This window comes from Garra rufa, chromosome 6 (genome assembly GCF_049309525.1).
Source record: "Garra rufa chromosome 6, GarRuf1.0, whole genome shotgun sequence".
NCBI classification, from domain to species: domain Eukaryota; kingdom Metazoa; phylum Chordata; class Actinopteri; order Cypriniformes; family Cyprinidae; genus Garra; species Garra rufa.
The window spans coordinates 12,582,165-12,598,326 of NC_133366.1; the positions used below are offsets into that span (position 1 = coordinate 12,582,165).

Genomic DNA, 16,162 nt, shown 5'->3' on the forward strand with positions numbered 1-16,162 from the left:
AAATGCATAAGTCAAATTAAGGCAGAATCATCTAATGCAATGCAAAAAATGCTTAGATTTTTTGTCTTGTTTCCAGCCAAAATATCTAACAATTCTTAAATCAAGAAGGATTTTCTAGACAAGTAAAAAAATATATATATTTTTTTGTTTTCAGTAAAAACAAGTCAAAATTAAGTGTGTTTTGGCTTGAAACAAGCTAAATAATCTGCCTATGGGGTAGGAAAAATAATCTTGTTTTCTGTTTGAAATAATTTTTTCTTAGCGTATTGGCAGATTATTTTGCTTGTTCTAAGCAAAAACTCACTTCATTTTGACTTGTTTTTACTGAGAACAAGAAAATCCTTTTTGATTTAAGAATTTTTTAGATATTTTGGCTGGAAATGAGACAAAAAAAATTGCAGTGTATTGCTGTCTGTGATCACATCAAGAATCAACCAAAAGTCCACATGAGCTGTTTAGGAAAGTGCTGCAGTGGGCTTTTGTGCCATCTAGTGATTTAAAGGAGACCGCAGTACATATTTATAAATATACTGTATAAATTCACTATACCGCATTTCTGTTAAAAGACGTATCCATTTACTTGTGTGCTGTATTTCCAAAATAAAACTTACTGTAGCAAGCAAAGACAAACTCCAGGTTTTGGATTGTTGTCTGTATTTAGTTTTTTGGTGGTAGTCTTTATTTTTCAAACAACATAACTGCTTCCTAGCACATGTTCAAAATGAAAAATGGTTTTGCTTCAAGTAAATACAAAGTTTCAAAAGGCAAACAAATAAGACAGAGGAAAAACAGTCTTTGGGCTTGACATGTTCGCAGATGCCTTTTCATTGTGCTGATGTGCAGTACCATGCAGAATAATAGCTCATTAAAAGCGCTTTACACCTCATATAAGCTGACATCTCAATGCTTTTTTTTGATAAAACATTAGGTTTTTTTCACTGCGACGTTAGCCGTGGGTTTAGTGGATTTCTCTGGAGCCTTTTCTGTCCTTCTTTCCGCATTTTTCAACATCTTCAAGTAAGCTGGCGCACCGCTGCTAATCTGACAGTTTGCACTGTATATGCAGATTCATCTCAAGGCATTGCACTTTATCCCAATCTAATACTGAATAAAACTACTGGAAACCTTTCACAGTGATTGAAAACAACTCAACCCTTCATGAGAACAGCTACTGAAGCCTATGCTGCAAACACCACAGTCTCAGTGGGAACGAGGGTATATACAGGTTATGGGTGAGGTTAAGGAAAGGTAGTAAAAGGTATTTATATACATATCTTTTTTTCTGCCGTCTGAGTCCTTAACACAACATTCAGAAAAATAAGATGTCACATAGCACTCTTGTCAAATGACAAATGCCGTGTGAACTTCATGGCCATGTCCGAAAACTTGTTAGGACGCCCTTCGGGCTTTGATTTGGCAGACAAAATGTTGCGTCTTCCTCTCCGGCTACTCCAGGCTAAAGATATGAGGTCAGATGTTTTGGACATGGTCATGTTCGATTGGTTTGAGAGCAGCACCTTCAACTAAAACAGTGTGCAAATGTTTTCCTCGAGCTCAGCAACCTGACTAAACTCCTCCCCTTTCCCCGCCTTCCCTGTCAGCTCTCAGAGTCAGGTGACCAGCTGCGGCTCCCAGGATTGGCTGGCCACCTGGGGGCGGCACTGTGCGATGAGCGGTGGGCCTGAAGGAGGCTGGCTGTCCAGACACAAGCCGCTGATCATGTGCTGCAGTGCTGGACCTCTGGGCTTCCATTTCTATAGAGTGACAGAAAAAAGTGAAAAAGGGTTCATTTCATTTATAGTGAAGCAGTAACACATACAAATGCTGCAGACAAACCTCCTAAAGGATTAGCTCACTTTCATAACAACAATGTACAGATAATGTCACCCCCTTGTCATCCAAGATGTTCATGTCTTTCTTTCCTCAGTCGTAAAGAAATTGTGTTCTTTTGAGGAAAACATTTCAGGATTTCTCTCTTTATATAATGGATATGGATAGCGCCCCTAAGTTTGAACTTCCGAAATGCAGCTTCAAAATGCTCTAAATGATCCCAGTCGAGGAGGAAGGGTCTTATCTAGCGAAACGATAGGTTATTTTCAAAACCAATTGACAATTTATATACTTTTTAACCTCAAATGCTCGTCTTGTCTCATCTCTGCAGTGAATGTGTAGTCAGTAGCATCCGGGTCAATGCAGTTAGGGGATGTCTAAAAACTCCCATCTCGTTTATGTCTTCAATGTCAAAATCGTCCTATAATGCTGTTTTTACCCCTTTTTTGTAAAGGGAGTTTGAGTTTCTTTGTATGTTCACTTTGTAAACACTATGTCGGTACTTTAACAGTGATCTAAGGCGATTTTGAAGTTAGGGAAGAAAACGAGATGGGAGTTTTTAGATGTACCCTAACTGTATTTACCCGAATCGCACAGACTTCGCATGCGCTGCGCAGAGATGAGACAAGACGAGCATTTGAGGTTAAAAAGTATATAAATTGTCAATTTGTTTAGAAAATAACCGATCGTTTCGCTAGATAAGACCCTTCCTCCTCGACTGGGATAGTTTAGAGCCTTTTGAAGCTGCATTTCGGAAGTTCAAACTTCGGGGCGCCATCCATATCCATTATAAAGAGAGAAATCCTGAAATGTTTTCCTCAAAAAGAACATAATTTCTTTACGACTGAGGAAAGAAAGACATGAACATCTTGGATGACAAGGGGGTGAGTAAATTATCTGTGCATTGTTGTTATGAAAGTGAACTAATCCTTTAAGTCACCTCAGAAGGTTAAACTAAATATTATCTTTTATTTTACATTCATTTAGTTTGTTTGCATTTTTTGCAACCCTGTTACCAGAATTTAACGCATATCTAGAGCTTATAGAGTGAATTTATTTTCAACTAGGGTTATTATCATCAACTAAACCAAACAAAATAATTTCATTATTTGAAATAAATAAATAAATAAAACAAAACACTATTGTAACTACTAACTTTTCAACTAGCTGCCAAAACATGTCTTATTTTCATTTAGTGTAGATGAAAGTATTAAATTAAACTATATAAACTAAAAGTAATAAAAGAAAAAAAGAAAAAATACTTTTTACTACTACTACTACTACTACTACTTATAATTTTAAAGAAAAACAAAAACGAATAAAAATGACAAAACACTTCTATCTATCTATCTATCTATCTATCTATCTATCTATCTATCTATCTATCTATGTATCTACTGTATATACACTTTTTAAAAATATATATAATATATCTGCTTTTTGTATGTGGATTTTCTATATGCATTGAGTAATGTGCATAACCTACTACATTTTTGACCTTGGACCACAACCAACCATCATCCGAAAGCTAAATAAATAAGCTTTCCATTGATTTATGATCTGTTAGGATAGTACTAATATTTGGTTGAGATACAACTATTTGAAAATCTGGAATTTGGGTGCAAAAAAATCTAAATATATAAAAAAAATTGCCTTTAAAGTTGTCCAAATGAAGTTCTTAGCAATGCATTTTACTAATCAAAAATTAAGTTTTGCAATATTTATGGTAGGAAATTTACTAAATATCTTCATGGAACATGACTTTAGCTAAATATCCTAGTGATTTTTGGCATAAAAGAAAAATCCATAATTTTAGCTATTGCTACAAATATACCTGTGCTACTTAAGACTGGTTTTGTGGTCCAGCATCACATTTATCAACTACTACTATCAACAACTATGATTTTTTTACACATCATTCACTCTTAGAACATTTTTTACACAAAATTGGAATAAAAAAGCAAAATATAGAATGATTGTAAAATCTCAAATTTAAAGAAACACATAGAGGAACAACATGAAACACCTTTTTAACAATTCTGCAAAGCAACTATACAATGAAATGAAAGCAGAAAAATGTAGCTGAGGGCATGTTTTATTTTATGTGACTGCTTTAGAGTGAGGTCAGTGAGTTTGAATACAGAAGGCTTGATATATACCGTAATATCCTGTGTGTGTGTGTGTGTGTGTGTGTGTGTGTGTGTGTGTGTGTGTGTGTGTGTGTGTGTGTGTGTGTGTGTGTGTGTGTGCATGTAAACCCAAAATGTGTGTGTGTGTGTGTGTGTGTGTGTGTGTGTGTGTGTGTGTGTGTGTGTGTGTGTGTGTTTGCTGGAAGCGTGGCCGGTTTCATTCAGTAGAGCGATGATCTCAGCGCTGAATAGCTCTGTTCTAAACCCTAGTGAGTCGTTTTACGAACTACTGCCTACGTAGGCAGCATCTTAACTGAAATGTAAGCTTGTAACTGACTGTAGACTCTAAGCCACATAAACAGCACTCCATACTGTGAGCAAGTGTTATTTCAGTACGACTATTATTAATTTTGTTCATATTTTGAATTTGATTTGATTTTTGTATTTGGGTCAAAGACTTTAAGATGTCCACGTCAAAAGAAATTTACAAAAGTGATTTTATGTCCGTAGAAAAAACATTAAAACTAAGTAAAGTGTCTACTTTTAAGGTTTTGGAGAATAAAATGTCAGAATTTGGTTGAAATGATGTTACATTGTCATTCAGTGCAACACAATATTTATGTAAAAATTCAAACAACATGCTTTTTTTTTCAACCAATTTCCTTGCATTTCTGGGTCTATAACATTTTAGTTGCATTGCTGTCTATGCAGGGTCAGAAAACTCTCGGATTGCATCAATAATATCTTAATTTGTGTTCTGAAGATGAATTTAGGTCTTACGGGTTTGGAACGACATGAGGGTGAGTAATTAATAACAGAATTTCATTTTTGGGTGAACTATCCCTTTAATGGTCTTGCCACATGAAGAGAAGCAAAGACTAAAGCAGCTAAACTTCTCTCTATGGAATCAGATCTGATTGTGAGGGATGTTCTGACTTCAGGAGATAATCACAAATGCGCCGAGCTTGAATAAGTGGACAGGAGCAGAGGTCAGACTGATGAAAGATGGAGAGAGAAAAAAGAAAAAAAGATAAAAGCCAGTCCAGCTAAGCCAGCTAAATTCGTGAGTGGAACCATATGCAGTGGGCTTATGGGAAGATATGTTTGTTTCTGCTGCGTTTCAGATCGATGGCAGCTATTTTTACTGAGAGAATGAGAGAGAGAGGGATATTAGGAGAAAGAGCGAAAACATGTAACTGAATGTTCTGAACATTCAGCTTGAAATGGCTTTTATGAAACGCTTACACTTCTACAAAAACAACTTGTGTTGTCAGAATAGTGCATTATAGTCTTCTAAAACCTGCAGACATCAAACCTACATCTGATTTATTCTCAGAAAGGTCATCAAAACTGTAATAGCCTATATGTCAGTTACACATATACCCACCTGTCTGGACTCTTTGATGTTGCAGGGCTCCAGTCTGACCTTTGACCCTGCTGTGAAGGCTGTGATGGCCAAACACAGGTCATGCTGACGGATCTGTGGCTCAATCAGAGTCCACTTCTGAGAAAACAGGACAGACAAATGACTGAGTGAGTAATGCAGGTGTAGAGAGCTACTAGATACACTGCAAAAAAAAAAAAAGGCTTATCTTACTTAGATTTTTAAGTAAAAATATCAAAAAAAATATTAAAAATACTAAATTAAGATGCATTTACTAGATGAACAAAATGACGTAAGATATTTAGTCTTGTTTCCAGGGAAAAAAAACTAAATTAAGTGCAGTTTGCTTAAAGTAAAATTATCTGCCAGTGGGGTAAGTAAAATACTCTTGTTTTAAGAATTGAAGAAAAAACTCATGCACCTATCAAGTTTGAGATTTTGGGCTTTTGGTTTTTCATAAAGTGTTTTTTCAGACTAGTGAAAAGAAAACATTCAAAAAACACTGTTAAGTGTTTCCTTTATAGCACTTTATCTATTTGTGTCAATAGATTTAAATTACAATGTATATTTTTAAAGGCCGTTTTCTCAAAATGAGTTTTTTTTCTCCTACACTGAGCCATAAATCTCCACTTCAGTAACACTTACACACACCAAACTTTACATTTTTATTCCTGTCTATATTCTGAAGGTTTTACAGAGGGATTTGTTCATATATGTTTCGTTGATTTTACACATTTTATTCCCCAAAAATGCTAAAAAAAAATGTTTTTTTCTGAATTATGGCATGACAAAATGAGATACCCAAAATTCCCTCTTTAAAAACTTTTGACTCTAATATGTCAAAAAAATAAACAAGAATTTTGAAACTCAGTGTTTAGATTTGGTTTTAGATTTTAGATTTGTACTAGAAATGTATGCAAATTAGTGCATATTAAACAATGCCTCATTTGCATATTTAAACCTAACATTTTAGAAAACTTGTAATACAAAAAATGTTTGCAATTATCAATGTAATCAATCAACTGGGTAAGTAAGGTGATATTAGTTAATTTTTTTACTCTATTCACCTGCAGTGTCTCGCTTAAAGTGCATTTTGTTTAAAACAAGATTAATTATCTTATGTAATTTTGCTTATCTAGTAAATGCATCTTAATGCAAGGTTTTTCGTATATTAGAGAGAGGGATATTAGGAGAAAGAGCAAAAACATGAAACTGAACGTTCTGAACATTCAGCCTGAAATGACTTTTATGAAACACTTAATTTCTACAAAAACCACTTGTGTTGTCAGAATAGTGCACTATAGTCTTCTAAAACCTGCAGATATCAACCCTACTTTATTTTGACCAGAAACAAGATAAAAATACTAAGATAAACCTTTTTTTCACAGAGATATATATAGCAAATCAGAATTTGTCCATCAATCACACTCAAAGTAACTAAATATTTGACTTCATTTATTTGTATTTTTAGTTGTTTATTTAGCAGAGTTGATAATAGTAACATTAGTGGCCAAAAATATTAGAACACTAGTATTTTCACCAGCTAAAAATGGTTTTAATTCAGTTATTTCTATCTTTTGCTGTAGGAAATATCAGTTTACATTTCCAAACATTAATTTTGCCATTAATTGTAATAAAGCAATGAGATTATTGTTTGCACAAGGAGTCTTACAACAGCCAGTGCTCCACACAGAGATCTGATCTCATCATCATCCAGTCTGTCTGGAATGACATGAAGAAACAGAACAAACTGAGACAGACTAAATCCAGAAGAACTGTGGCAACGTCTCCAAGATGCTTCAAGAAACCTACCTGCAAAGCTACAGTACTGTACAAGTTTTAGGCACTTGTGAAAAAAAAAAAAAACGCTGTAAATTGAAAATGCTGTCAAAAATAATTTCATAAATAGATTTTCTTTATCAATTCACTTCTATTAACTATTAGCTTTGGTCCTAGGTGCACTTGCACATAGTTTTTCAGGTAGCTTTGCAGGTAGGTCTCTTGAAGCATCTGAGATGTTGCCACAGTTCTTCTGGACTTAGTCTGTCTCAGTTTGTTCTGTTTCTTCAAGTCATTCCAGACAGACCGGATGATGATGAGATCAGATCTCTGTGTGGAGCCCTGGCTGTTGACTCCTTGTGCAAACAAAAATCTTACTGTATTATTACAATTAATGGCAAAATAAATGTTTGTAAATGTAAACTGATATTTCCTACTGACACACTACAGCAAAAGATAGAATTAACAGACTTAAAACCATGTTTAGCTGGTGAAAATACTAGTTCCCTTTTGAAAGCTACAGTCGATGCTGCGCTGCTAAGCGCATTGGGAACGTCTTTAGAAGTGACCAGCTGTGAATATTGTATGTAAAACGTCAATATAATTGACTAAACGGCATTATAGCCTCGATTGGTGACGTCACCGGAGCGCACGCGCACGAGGCTATAAATAGATGAGCCACAGGTGCATCGTCAGGATATTTTGTCTGAAGAGCAGTCCTGGGACATCTTCAGCACGGCAAAGTAGCGCAGCATCTCGTTCCGCTTTCTCAGGGAACAAGGTTACAGTCAAGTAACCTGAGATTGTTCCCTTTTGAAAGCTACAGTCGATGCTGCGCTGCTAAGCGCATTGGGAACGAGAATACCCACGCCGCCGTGCTTGAATATGTCTGGACTCCTACGGTTGTGCAGGTGTGTTTCACAAGAACGCAGGAAGACCTAGACATTAGCTTGTGATGTCGACTCAAGGACGCGAGAGCCCGGAGTGGCATGAACATCCAAGCTATAAAATCTTATGAATGTGTGCGGAGAGGACCAGCCTGCCGCATCACAAACTTGTTGTAGGGGAGCACCCCTTGCCAACGCATTGGACGAGGCGACCCCCCTGGTGGAGTGAGCCCTAAGGCCTATAGGCGAAGCTTGACCGCGCGCCTCATAGGCAAGAGCTATAGCATCCCTGACCCAATGAGAGATGGTCTGCTTGGTGGCAGCTGCTCCTCTGTTATGGGGGCCATAACAGACGAAGAGTTGCTCCGACTTACGCCACTGGCTAGTGCGGTGGATGTAAGCCTGAAGAGCGCGGACTGGACACAGTCTATGAGAATTCTCCTGCTCCGGCGTTGTGAACGGTGGAGGACAGAAGGCTTCTAAAATGACCGGATGTACAGCCGAGAATGGCACCTTGGGCAGATAATCAGGATGAGGATGCAAAATCACTTTCACCAATCCTGGGGCAAAGTCTAAGCAGGATGGCGCGATAGACAGAGCCTGCATATCCCCAATTCTTTTTAAGGAAGTTATTGCCATAAGAAAAACCATTTTAAGAGTCAGAAGTTTGTCAGACGCTGATTCTAAAGGTTCAAACGGGGTTTCAACCAGACCCTCAAGGACTATTGCTAAGTCCCAAGAAGGGATCTTGGTTTTGACTGGAGGCCTCAGTCTCCTGGCCCCACGAAGGAAGCGGGAGAGCAGAGGGTGCCTCCCAAGCGGTTCCCCATCAATTAGGGCGTGGCAAGCCGAAAGAGCGGCCACATATACCCTAAGAGTAGCGGGGCAAATGCCTGATGATAATTTCTCTTGCATGAAGTCCAACACTGAAGCAATCTGGCAGTTAACTGGATCTACATTGTGTGCAGCACACCACCTTTCAAAAATACCCCATTTAACGGCATAAATCCTCCTAGTGGAGGGAGCCCTAGCACTTAGGATGGTCTCAATAACGGCAGGTGAAAGCCCCGTGTCCCTCAGTTGGTTCCCCTCAGGGGCCAAACATGAAGATTCCACAGGTTGGGCCTGGGATGGAATATCGTTCCCCCCGCCTGCGATAGAAGGTCCCTCCTCTCCGGAATCGCCCAAGGCGAGCCGTCGAGGAGAGATATTATCTCCGAGAACCATACTCTGTTCGGCCAACGCGGCGCTATCAATAAGAGGCAAGAACCTTGCTGGCGAACTCTGGCTAGAACCCCCGGGAGCAGAGAGACTGGAGGAAACGCATACAGGCGCATATTGGGCCATGAGTGCGCCATCGCATCCAGACCCAACGGAGCTGGGTGACTCAGAGAGAAGTAAAGGGGACATTGCGCTGTCTGTATAGAGGCGAAGAGGTCCACTTCCGCCTGATAAAATCTGGTCCATATCAGATTCACTACTTCCGGGTGGAGTTTCCACTCGCCCATCGGTAATGTCTGTCTGGACAGTAAGTCTGCTCCCACATTCAAGTGCCCTGGAATGTAAACTGCCTTGAGTGACAGGAACTTTCCTTGGGCCCAGAGAAAAATCTGCCTCGCTAATCTGTTCAGATTGCGTGAGCGCAGACCTCCCTGGTGATTTATATAAGAGACTGCTGCTGTATTGTCCACCCGCACTAAGACATGACAGCCCCTCAACTGATGGAGAAAGTATTTCAGAGCCAGAAATACAGCCATCAACTCGAGGCAATTGATGTGCCAATCGAGCTGATGACCCTCCCATTCCCCTTGAGCTGGACGACCATGTAAGACCGCTCCCCAGCCCGTCAGGGAGGCGTCCGTCGTTAGCAGTTTGCGACGACAGGGCGCCCCTAGAGTGGGACCCAAGGTAAGGAACCGGGGTCTGAACCACAGAGTTAGTGTACGAAGCCCGCGGCGCGTCACTTTTATTTGCCTTTGAGGATTGGCTCTTGGATGAAATCCTCTGGCTTTTAGCCACAACTGAAACGGTCTCATGTGCAACAGCCCCAAAGGAATCACCGTGGATGCTGAAGCCATGAAGCCTAACATTTTTTGGTACTGAAGAACAGTACGGTTTTGACCTAGCTTGACTTTGCTCATTGTCTGCCGAATGGTCTCGATTCGAGCGGGAGACAGCTGTGCCCGCATCGTGATCGAATCCCAAACGATACCGAGATAAGTCGTTCTCTGGGCAGGAGAAAGAACACTTTTGTTGGTGTTGAGTCTCAACCCTAGAGAAACTAAATGAGCCAACACGATGTTTCTGTGTTGAAGCGCCAACTCTCGCGATTGTGCCAGTATTAACCAGTCGTCGATGTAGTTCAAAATGCGAATGCCCTGGAGTCGTAATGGAGCCAGTGCTGCATCCATGCATTTTGTGTATGTGCGGGGTGACAAAGCTAGGCCGAATGGAAGAACCCGAAACTGGTACGCTTCGCCCCCTAAAGCGAACCTCAGGAATTTCCTGTGTTGTGGCAATATTTGTATGTGAAAATATGCGTCTTTTAGATCGATCGTGACGAACCAATCGTAATGTTGAATCTGCGTCACGACCATCTTGACAGTTAACATCTTGAACTTGAGTGCTTTGACTGAACGGTTTAAGCCTCGAAGATCTAAGATTGGACGCAACCCCCCATCCTTCTTGGGAACCAGGAAGTATCTGCTGTAATAGCCTGACTCTCTTTCTGGAAGAGGAACATGTTCTATGGCCTCCTTGCTCAGAAGAGTTTTCAGCTCTTGTGACAGTACGTGCATCAGCTCCGGTTTCACGGAAGTGTAAACCACGCCGTTGAAACGCGGAGGACGACGACTGAACTGGATTCTGTATCCTATCTGTACTGTGCTTAATACCCACTCTGAGATGCCTGGCAGAAGTTTCCACGCTGCCAGACTCTCTGAGAGTGGTATTAATTTTACTACTTCCTTTTGAGGGGATGTTAGATGTCCCGCGTCCGGAATGACAGCCGAAAACGACGGAACATCTAACATTTCTCTGGAAACCGCTGCCCCCCGAGGCACGAGAAGTGGCGGGGATGGAGAGGTTTCGTGAGGGTATCGGGGAGAGGCGAGTTTTAAATGTTGAACGCGCCCCATCCCGCGGGGGGCTACCCCCACTAGATTGGGCGCCAGACCATCAGGACTTTCTCTTTTTGTTGATAATAGTCCTGAGATCTGGCTTAGGAGGTTGTTGAGCGCGGCGAGCCTGTCCCCAATCTTTACGAGGGGGAGCACGCTGAGCCACGCTCTGCTTTTTGACCTCCCTGGATGTTGAAGGACCGGGACGGGGCTGGGTGGCAGACGGCCCCTCCCCTTGAGTGCGGCGAGGAAGAAACTGAACAAACGCTTCCTCGTGTTTCTTTACCTCTTTATATCTTTCGACAACGGTGTTAACCGAGTCTCCAAATAGTCCAGAGGGAGAAACGGGGGCATCTAACAGGAACACGCGATCCTTTTCTTTTATTCCTGTCAGATTCAACCATAGATGTCTCTCCGTGCTGACTAAAGCGCTCATAGATCGGCCGATGGCACGAGCCGTTTGCTTGGTCGCACGGAGAGACAAATCTGTGGCTCGACGAAGCTCAGTGAAAGCTTCATCGTCGATTGTACTGCCCGCACTCAAATCCTTCAACAGATCAGCCTGGTATGCCTGTAACACAGCCATTGTGTGCAGCGCAGCACCAGCCTGACCTGCAGCCTGATAAGCTTTTCCCACCGAAGCCGAAGTTGTTCTACACGGTTTAGTGGGGAGGGTAGGTTTCTTTAAAGACGATGCTGATTCGGGTGAGAGATAGCTCGCGAGCGTCTCTTCGACCCGAGGCATCTCCATATATCCTCGTGACTTCGCACCCACGATAGCCGAGAATGTCGACGTCGATGGCACAAAGACACGAGAGGTATATGGTTTACTCCATGACTTGGACAGCTCGTCATGGAGGTCCTCGAAAAAGGGGAGAGGTTTTTGTTTCTTCTCCCCTCTGCCACCGGACAGAAACCTATCCTCAAGCTTGCTACGTTTGGGGGTCTCTTGTTCATCTGGCCAGTCAAGCTGCAACCTGTCCACAGCGCGAGTGATCACCTCCAGCAATTCCTCAACAGATTTTCTATCGCGAGAAGAACGCTCAGAGGCTGGCGGCTCGCGATCTGATGAACCAAGAGATATGTCATCCCCTCCGTGAACCGAAGAAGCACCGAAGCGCGCTTCGAGATCACGAGAAGGAATGTCAGGATTTGGTGACGCAGCAAGCGAAAAGGACGAACCCGTCTCTTGCTCGTCAAGCAAATCCATGCGAGAGCCCCACGATTGCAATGCAGGTGCGGAGTGGAAATAATTAAGACGAGTGCGAAGCATCTTGACAGTTAACAGGTCGCAATGCTCACACCCGCCCTTCTCTATCGCCATGACCGCGTGCTGTTCCCCCAAACAAACAAAGCAATAATCGTGTGTATCCATCTCGGTCATGGGACGCGAGCATGGAGGAACACAACGCTTACCTGCTTGTTGACTCATGATGCTCTTTTCCTTCTTTTTAAACTCTTAAAATAAGAAGAGAGAAAAGTGAGAAAAAGAGTGACGTTTCTGCGTTCTGCTTAGTAAAACTAACTCCTAACAAAATCAAGGATGAGTAAGAGAGAGAGTTTTCCGACGCACACAACACACAGAGTGATCTCTGAAGACAAAAGACCTGACGATGCACCTGTGGCTCATCTATTTATAGCCTCGTGCGCGTGCGCTCCGGTGACGTCACCAATCGAGGCTATAATGCCGTTTAGTCAATTATATTGACGTTTTACATACAATATTCACAGCTGGTCACTTCTAAAGACGTTCCCAATGCGCTTAGCAGCGCAGCATCTCGTTCCGCTTTCTCAGGGAACAAGGTTACAGTCAAGTAACCTGAGATTGTTTTCTAATCATTTTGGCCATCACTGTTTTTACTTTACTTGTCATTACAAATAAAATTCTTTCATCTCCTCCTTCCTACTGCGTTGCAATAACTTTGCACAGGTATTTTAACCTTTAACGACCAAAAATATACAAAAAAGTATCAATGCATGTATTAATGAGGCAGTTATGTAATAACTACTGTATTATGAAATGTCTACTGACGTGGTAACTGATTCACAAAGCAAAACAAAAGTGAGGCAATTATGTAGCAATTGAAATAGGTCTGTTGCCATGGTATCTGAAAAACAAAACAAAACAAAACTTATCTTACTTAGATTTTTGTCTTGTTTCCAGCCAAAATATATAAAAAAGTTTTAATCAGGAAGGATTTTCTAGACTAATAACAATTAATGTCTTGTTTTCAGAAAAAAATACTCAAAATTAAGTGCGTTTTTGCTTAAAACAAACTAAATAATCTGCCAATGGGGTAAGAAAAATAATCTTGTTTTGTGTTTGAAATAAGATATTTTTGCGTACCCCATTTGCAGATTATTTTGCTTGTTCTAAGCAAAAGCTTGCTTAATTTTGACTAGTTTTTTCTGAAAACAAGAAATTTTGACTCGTCTAGAAAATCCTTCTTGATTTAAGAATTTTTAGATATTTTGGCTAAGTAATAAAAGCATTTTTTGCAGTGCATGTTTGGTAAATAATATTACTCAGTACTTAATTCTATAATTACACTGTAACAAAGTCTGCTTATAATAAAGCGTAACCCAAAACAAAACAAGAACCTTTAGTGGACAAAAATATTTAAATAAAAAAAGGCAACTGTGAAAACTAAGTGAACATAGAATGTGTTTGAATAAAACACATTATGCCCATAATCAATGAGACAATTACTGTTACAATTATGTAGTAATTAAAATTTTATATGCATGTTGATGCGGTAACTGAACAATTTACAAAACAAAAACAACCTTTAATGGCCAATAATATATTTTAAAAAAATTCAAACTTGTAAATAATGTGAACAAATGAAGAAAAGTTATCAGAATCAAAATCAGGAAATCAGTGCCAATGTTAAGCTTTGGTTTTGTCACTTTATACTCCAATTTAAAAAATGAAATGCTGTATTTATTCAGTTATCACAAACTGTGTTAGAGCATCACCTGTGAGGCAGGTATGTTTAGGGTGGTCTTGCACTCAGCCAAACCCAGACTGTCTGTGCCGTGACTCTCCAGACACAAGCCACCCTGTTTCAAGAGACTGTACGCCGCTTCCTGCTCTGGGATTCTGACAAACACAAGCAATAAAGACAAATCACATTCAGAACAGACTTGAGAGTGTTAAATGAGGTTTCACTTTAAATACAGTCTAGGTTTGTCTGCCAGTCTATTAGAGTCCAGACACAGTCCAGTGAACGTGACTCACTTGAGTTCAGGATAGACATTCTCCAGATACCAGCGGAACGAGTTACAGTTCAGCTTCCGTCTTAATGCAAGGCGATCTGCAATACTGTAAAGAGAGTCAGAGAGAAAGCATAACAACCTTTAATGGCCAATAATATATATTACAAATAAAAGTCAAACTTGTAAACATGTAAACTGGACAAAAAACAAAGATCTTGGCAATTTAGATTCGAATTAGGAAATCAGTGCCATTGAATTTCACCCAAAAATGAAAGAAAGAGAGGTTTAGTATAATGTTCACTGTGTTTCTTTTCAGAAAATGACAGCAGACAGTTGCCAGGGGCCGTCAAGCTCCAAAACGAACCATAAAAATAGTCCATAGTTCATACTGCTTGTGCACTGTATTGATTATGAAATATTGTGTTAAAACAGTGAGAAACATACTAAAATGCATCTACTCAAAAACATATTTAAGCATTAATTTAAGATTGATGTATTTGAATTGCACATAAAATGTCAAACCATTTGAATTGCGCAGTTTTAACATGAACAAGATAATAAACATGATTAAAATAATAGAATATATGTGATTCATATTTTTCACTCATACATACAGTCAAACCAAAATTTATAATTTTTGATTTTTTTTTTTACTAGTGGGTGCAGGACACTATAGATGATGTATGTTAGTGAGGATAGCAAAATAAAGTAAACAATGACATATTATACCCAAAAACTCTGGACTACCAGTAAAACTGAACCAAAAATTTGACTCTTTGACCTGACCATGTTTTGTTACATACCTTTCTATCAAAGTTATCTGATATCATCAAGATGAATTTGTTCTGACACAGTTTAACTCTTGAGTTCATGTCATATTTTATTACCATTTTCTAAACTATAGTGAATAAACTGTGATAGTGTGAGAAATGTTGAAGGTATCTGAATACATTTTATTTTGACTGTAAATGAAATGGCTCAGATTTCAGTACTCTGAAAATCATGGCATGATTCATTATTAATTATTTGCATCTATTTCGTCTCAGTTAAATAAACTTATTTTATAAATGTATTTATTCAAATTGCTTAGAATCAGCATAAAGTCAAAGTCACTACCAGTCAAAAGTTTTTGAACAGTAAGATTTGTAATGTTTTTTTAAAGAAGTACAGCAAAAACAGTTAAATTATGAAATATTTTTACTATTTAAAATAATGCTTTAAATGTAATTTATTCCTGTGTTCAAAGCTACATTTTCAGCATCATTACATCATTCTAATATGCTGATTTGCTGTTCAAAACACATTTTTTATTATTTTTATTATCACCATTTAAAACAGCTGAGTAAATCAGCATTTATCTGAAATAAAACACTTTTGTAACCTTATACACTATACCATTCAAAAGCTTGGAGTCGTTCTACTTTTGTTGTTGTTGTTGTTTTTGGGTAAGAAATTATAGAAATAAATACTTTTATTTAGCAAGGATCCTTTAAATTGATCAAAAGTGATGATAAAGACATTTTGTAACATTACAAAAGATTTCTATTTCAGATAAATGCTGTTCTTCTGAACTTTCTATTCATCAAAAAAACCTGAAAAATTCTTCTCAGCTGTTTTCAACATAATAATAAATGTTTTTGGAGCAGCAAATCAGAATATTAGACTGATTTCTGAATGACAATGTTACACTGAAGACTGGAGTAATGATGCTAAAAAAATCAGCTTTGAAATCACAGGAATAAATAATATTTTAAAATATATTCAAATAAAAATCAGTCATTTAAATAGTACAAATATTTCCAAATTTGACTGTTT

At 39.1% G+C, this 16,162-nt stretch overlaps 1 protein-coding gene across 1 annotated transcript; it reads right to left on the reverse strand.

Moving 5' to 3' along the window:
• Nucleotides 1-644: 644 nt before the first annotated feature.
• On the reverse strand, nt 645-15,136 carry LOC141336837 (polypeptide N-acetylgalactosaminyltransferase 16-like). Its single transcript, XM_073842566.1, has 5 exons — nt 15,129-15,136; nt 14,370-14,453; nt 14,108-14,231; nt 5,347-5,463; nt 645-1,754 (listed from the first exon to the last, which is right to left on the reverse strand). The coding sequence occupies exons 1-5, from the start codon at nt 15,134-15,136 to the stop codon at nt 1,611-1,613; spliced, it is 477 nt and encodes a 158-aa protein (XP_073698667.1). The 3' UTR covers nt 645-1,610.
• Between the last annotated feature and the right edge of the window lie 1,026 nt (nt 15,137-16,162).

What these genes read in the sequence shown, in the direction of transcription:
- LOC141336837 (XM_073842566.1), bottom strand. An exon ending in AATGTCTATCCTGAACTCAA is followed by an intron (nt 14,232 to 14,369) that starts GTGAGTCACGTT and finishes TGTGTTTGTCAG; the next exon opens with AATCCCAGAGCAGGAAGCGG. An exon ending in TAAACATACCTGCCTCACAG is followed by an intron (nt 5,464 to 14,107) that starts GTGATGCTCTAA and finishes CTGTTTTCTCAG; the next exon opens with AAGTGGACTCTGATTGAGCC.